General features: G+C 46.5%; 1 protein-coding gene across 2 annotated transcripts in view; it reads right to left on the minus strand.

Moving 5' to 3' along the window:
* Window positions 1–4,550, minus strand: part of DNAJC6 (DnaJ heat shock protein family (Hsp40) member C6) — a 145,904-nt gene extending 141,354 nt beyond the window's left edge. Inside the window, exon 1 of one of the 2 annotated variants that reach the window (XM_035018350.1) lies at window positions 4,435–4,511. Coding sequence is in view for 1 of the 2 variants with exons in the window: in XM_035018351.1 (XP_034874242.1) it covers window positions 4,435–4,549 (115 nt within the window). In the remaining variant the exon portion in view is untranslated. Of the gene's footprint in view, window positions 1–4,434 lie in introns of both variants that reach the window. The other variant, XM_035018351.1, reaches the window with a different exon arrangement.
* Between the last annotated feature and the right edge of the window lie 1,450 nt (window positions 4,551–6,000).

Consider the following 6,000-nt stretch of genomic DNA (forward strand, 5'->3'; position numbering starts at 1 on the left):
CCTCCTCTCCAAGTAACTTGTCCTGGAAAGCACCATCTGCTGATGGAGACTGGCTCAAGTTCCAGTCTCTGTCTTTCCAGGGAATATTGCAGCTCAGGAAAGGGTTCTTTGCCCCAGCAGGATTTCAGGCAGGTAATTTCTGGTGGGAGAAACTCGGGGCCAGTTTTCTACCACTGTTTCAAGACCTACTTCTTACAAAATACTTCCATCAACTGTTCACTCCCTTCTCTATAACCTAAAAGCTTTGATATTTGTCTAAAATACAGTTCTCTAGAAAGGTTGGAAGCATTTGGGGGTGTTAATTTCCATTGGGCACAGCTTGTTCATATTCCCATTGGGGATAGCTTGCATGCTTAGGTATATTTTTTAAAATTGTTCGGACATATAAGCCAACAAATTATTAGTATCCAGAGTACTTAAAGAACTGTAAGTGGATAAGAAAAAGACAAAGCATCAAGTTAAAACAAAAATGGGGAAAGACATGAAGAGGCCTTATTCACACATGGCCAATAGTCATGTGAAAAGATCTTCATTATTTGTTAAGGAAATTCAATATAAAACAACCATGCAGTACCATTTCACACCCATGAAATTGGCAAGCATTAAAAAGTCTGACAGTACTCAGTATTGGCAAGGATGTAGGGAATCCAGAATCGCACACACTCCTGGTAGGAACTAGATTAGCACAAATAAATGGAGGTCAGCTATTTTTCCAAATTAAAAAAGCATATACCTTTTAACCCAGTAATTGTCCTTCTAAGTATTTATCCTACTTACAGTCACAAGTGATCATATAGAAAATTTCAGATGCATTTTCTTTGGCTATATATATATATATATATATATATATAGGCTCTTGTCTAGATAGAAAATAGATAGGATCTCCTAAAGGATCTTTTCATTACAAACATATTTATTGAATGTCTGCTATATTCAGGACAGGGTTTTAGGCTGAAAAGATGTCAAGAGTCCCCAGCAGCTAAACTACTTCTCACTTGCAGCCTCCTGGTGGGAAAAAAAAAAAGTGGGAACAAAAAGGATGGTGTGAAAGACCTTCTGGTTAGTACAGAAGGAACAGCTGCCCCTAAGGAGCTTCCCAACCATGTTTTAGTCCCATAGGTTACTGAGCTTTCCAGTCCTGTGACTAACCATTGTTGGGATGTGATCATATGGTACACTATCTGGACTAATATTAATAAAAATAATAACTACCACCTTGTACACTACTGTGTACCAGGCACTTTATATACATTAACTCATTTAATCATCACAGTAACATTGTGACATAGGAATTATCATCTCTATTTTATATATGACATATAACTGAGTTTTAGAAAGATTTAGCACCTTGCCCAAGATCACAGCTTATTACTGTATCACTTACTAATGACAGATTCAAATCAGAGTCTGGCACCAAAGCACATGATTCTAGATGCCCAGATTGGTGTTTATCACTTATGAGATGATGTCCCATCATTATGAGAAATTCAGGCCACCTTTAAAAAAAATGGGGATATGGATTTCTTTCATTGCATCATATTTATTAATTTTACTTCTCTCCATGAGTATAGATTTTGGAACATGTTTATTTTGTGCAGGGAGATGTGGCAGAAAGAATGCTGTATGGGCAATCAGGCCTGAGTCTGCCACTCCATCAGTCATAATGACCTCCTGCAAGTCACTCTGTCTCTTGCTTCACCTTCCTCATCTATAAAATGGGAGAAATAAACACCATCTGCCCTCCCTCCTTCAAGGGTGCTGTTAAGATTGAAACAAGATCTTGTAGTTGACCTATTCTATAAACTGTAATGTACCATATAACATAAGACATTACAATGGCCTTACCCAGGGTTGTATGGGAGTAGGGGAAGTAGAGAAATAGTGATCAATCATGATTCTACTTAAGAAAAAAGAGGTGTGGGGATGCCTGGGTGGCTCAGTCAGTTAAGCATCTGCCTTTGACTCAGGTCATGATCCCAGAGTCCTGGGATCAAGCCCCACATTGGCTCCTTGCTCAGCAGAGAGCCTTCTTCTCCCTCTGCCTGCCGTTCTCACTGCTTGTGCAGTCTCTCTCTCTCTCTAACAAATAAATAAATAAAATCTTGAAAGGAAGGAAAAGAAAGAAAGAAAGAAAGAAAGAAAGAAGGAAGGAAGGAAGGAAGGAAGGAAGGAAGGAAGGAAGGAAGGAAGGAAGAAAGAAAGAAAGAAAGAAAGAAAGAAAGAAAGAAAGAAAGAAAGAAAGAAAGAAAGAAAGAAAGATGTGGTGTGGCAGTGGATTCCAAGAAGCCATGGGTGACCTCTAAGACAGAAACAGAGAAGAGAGGAGAGGACAACTGTATGCACAGTATAGACTTGGCTTTAAAAACTATTGAACTAGGAGACTTACTCTAACCCATTTTACTACGGTAGAAATATCTAGTTAGTCCTCTTTTGTAAACATTCACACAACACCAGGAATTACATTCTGCATGTAATTATCACTCAAGGAATACTTGTTGCAGTGACCCTTCTATTCAACTCCTCAGGCAAGCTAAAGTAAAAGGGTGGTTAGCCTTCAGACCTACTAAGGTTCAGCAACAGTTCAATGGCAGCGGGGAAGGAATTTAATTGTATATTGACTAAAAGTAATAACACATTCTTTGAAAGCCAGTGAGATGACAATACCAAGCCTTAGTCTAACTATCAACAATAGAAAAGCTTGTTTCTAACTCAATAAATAATATTTAAAAGATAATTCTTGCATTGAGTCAAATTTAGTTTTAGAATGTTTACTCTGCGCCAGCACTTTACAATTATTAACTCATTTAACTCATCAATTCATTTAATCTTCCAAACAATCCTGCGGTGGAGGTGGAGGGCGGGGGGTGAGGACTGTATCAGTGACAGGGCCCTGGTGCAGTGTAGCTTCTGCCCTGGATCAGATCGGCCATTTTAGAAATCAAGGAATGTCAGCCTCTCAGAAAAAGAATCCTCAGATGACAGAAACAGATGGAAAGGACAAGACAGGACACACACACACACTAGCCAACAGGTATCCAGAAAGTACCAAGCCTGGACATAGCCTGGTAGGGGATGCAAAGATGAACCCGCCCACGTGGAATCTGTAATATCAGATGAACAGTGACAGATACCCTACTCAAAAAGAGGTTACAGGTGGCAGAAACCCCAGGAAAGGCTTCACAGAGGAAATGGCATTTGTGCATCCCTGATGGATGGGTAGGCTGAGAGACAAGGGCATGGCCATTGCAAATACACACAAGGCAGTGAGCTAGCAGATCATGTCATGCCCTTGCTGAGAACACTTCAGTAGCTTTCCAGCTCACATTAGAAATAAAATCCAAACTCCTCCTCGTCATGTCCTACCTAGACCTGGATCCAGGCCCTGCCTCCCTCACTTTCCCCTTGCTAAGCTCAGGCACACGGGGAACCTTTTCCAATTGTTATTGTCTCTGGCAGGAATGCTCTCCCCAGGCTCCATGCTGGAGTAACTCCTACTCAGTCTTCTAGTCTTGGTTTAAATCACATTGCCTCAGAGGTCTTCCCTGTCCATCTGCTGTGCAAGCCAGGGCGCCTCTGCCTTTTTTCCTCTCCCAGGACACTATGTGATTCCTTCCCAGCACACATCGCAATCTGTAATGGGGATGTTTACCTATCTTATTTGTGTAATGTCTGTTTCCCCCTCTAGAAGTGCCATGAGCTGGGCCTTGCCTACCTTGTTCACTCCAGGCCCTGGCACACGGGAAGAGCTCCATACAAATTGTGGAAGGAATGAATGGAGTGAATCAGTGATTAAATAAATGTGAGTTAAGGCCATGGTGGGAACAGGGTGTACTGTGTTTGGTAAGTAGTTTACTGTGACTAGAGCTTAGGAGGTAACAGGGAATCACTGCAGACAGGCTGGAAAGGGGGTGGGTCCAGAAGGGGAAGACCCTGAAGGTAGCCTTGGGTCCAGATTGATTCGCCCCAATGACTACTGCATTGCAGGCAACCGGCCAGGTGTTGGGCGGGACGCAAACCTGAGTAGACTGGGTCCCGGAGGCAGCCTGAATTCCTTCTGTCCAGAGTCAAAAGCACAGACAGGGGCTTTGCAGGAAATAAGCTGCAACCACCTGGCCCAACGAGAGATGCTTAAGGGGCCAAGGGGTGGAAGGAGAAAGGAGACAGCGCCGAGACCGGCCCCCGCACTTCGGTGAGCAGCCCCGCGAGAGCCTGGGGGATTGGGCTTGTCACAGGGGCCGAGCGTCCGGGCGGAGGGTCGCCAGGGCCAGGCCGGACATCCAGGCCGCGCCGCCCCCGCCCTCAGGTCCCCGGGGCCGAGAGGTGGGCCTGAGAGGCCGCCCCCGGCTGCGGGAGCCACCGCGGCCCCCCGCCCCTGCAGTCCAGTCCTAGCCGGCCGCGCGCGGTAACAGGTCCCCCCGCCGCGACCACACTCACCCTGCGCCGCCTTGGGAGCCGAGCGCGTCCTCCACAGCCGCCGGGTCGCCTTCCACGGCCGCAGAGAAGAAAACAGCCTCCGGCTCTTCTTGCCGCCCTTCTCAGTTGCTCCCATCTGTGCGCCCGCGCCCCTCCCCCGCCGCCGCCGCCGCCGCCGCCGCCGCCGCCCGAGGGTGGCTTCGCGCTTCCCCGGCCGCCGCGCGTCTGCAGGTGCCGCGCGGTCGCCGGGGTGGACGCGGCCGCGGGGGGAGGAGCTTGCGGCCGGGGGTGGGGGTGGGGGTGGGGGCGGGGGGCTGGCCGCTCGCGCCCAGCCCGCGGGGTGCGGCCGGCCGAGGCGTGGACACTGCCGCGAGGCGCCCCCTCACGAAGCCCCGGAGCGCCAGGCGGCTGTGCAGGGGAACGCTTTAGTGCCCCGTCCTTCGTTCAGAAGACGGCGATGGAGTGCCAGGTACTGCTAGGCATCATTAATTAACACCGGAATCCCCGGGGAAGTGCACTGATTTTTATCCCCAAATTCCAAATGGTAAAACTGAAGCTCCGAGAGGCGAAGTCATCTGCCCATAGCTGCTAAATGGTGACAGTTCCCAAGTTCTGGGCTCTAACCATATTTTTTTCATACCTCGCTATTGTCTCAGAATGATCCCACATTATTATTATTTTTTTTAATTGTTAAGTCTGACAGATATTCCTACTCTCCTGATACAACAGCTTATGACTCACTAATGATTTTTTGAGAACCCAGTCTAGGTCCAGGCACTTTTACATACATGCCATTAAACCTTGCAGCACCCCGTGGGGTGGGAGGCATTTTCCCATCTTCCCGTTGAGGAACCCGAAATGACAGAGCTGAGGCTGCCCGTGCCCCCACCACTTTGTCTCTGTCGTGATTTAGCTTGTAATTTGGAGTGTCTGAGAGGAAGATCCAAACCAAGATCCCTTAACACTTGCTGGCTGCAGTAAGTGTAGCCAGTATTTATGGGGTGCTTTTTATGTGTCAGATTTTACATACATTACCTTATTTAACCCTCCCAATGATACTCATGGGAGAGAAATTATTAATCCACACTTAACAGGTGAAAAAAAAAACAACAAACCAGCATCAGAGACGGCAGGTTACACATATAAAACCTTAATAAAGTTTATATGTTCGGTGGGATCATGAAATTGCCATTTTTTAAGGCCCAAACAAATATCATACAATTGCTTCACCTGGTGATCAAAATTAAAATGGAGGCAGATGAAATGTGAATGCCTCCAGATGTGTTACACTAGAGAAAAACACATCAGCTTTGTAATATTTTGGCCACAAATGCACAACCTGAATCTAATCATAGGGAAATCTAAGATAAACCCGAAATGAGGACTGCACTTTAAAAGTGGGGGTGGGGATGGTTCAGTATTCTTCGAAAGTGTCAATGTAATAAAAGATGAAGAAAGGCTGTGGAGATGTTCTAGATTAAAGAAGGCTAAAGAGGAGCACCTGGGTGGCTCAGTCAGGCTTAGGTCATGATTCCAGGGTCCTGGGATCGAGCCCCCCCTCCCCATCTTCGGGCTCCCTCTCCCTCT

Source organism: Mirounga leonina, unplaced genomic scaffold (assembly GCF_011800145.1).
Source record: "Mirounga leonina isolate KUSES-001 unplaced genomic scaffold, KU_Mleo_1.0 Mir_173, whole genome shotgun sequence".
NCBI lineage: Eukaryota > Metazoa > Chordata > Mammalia > Carnivora > Phocidae > Mirounga > Mirounga leonina.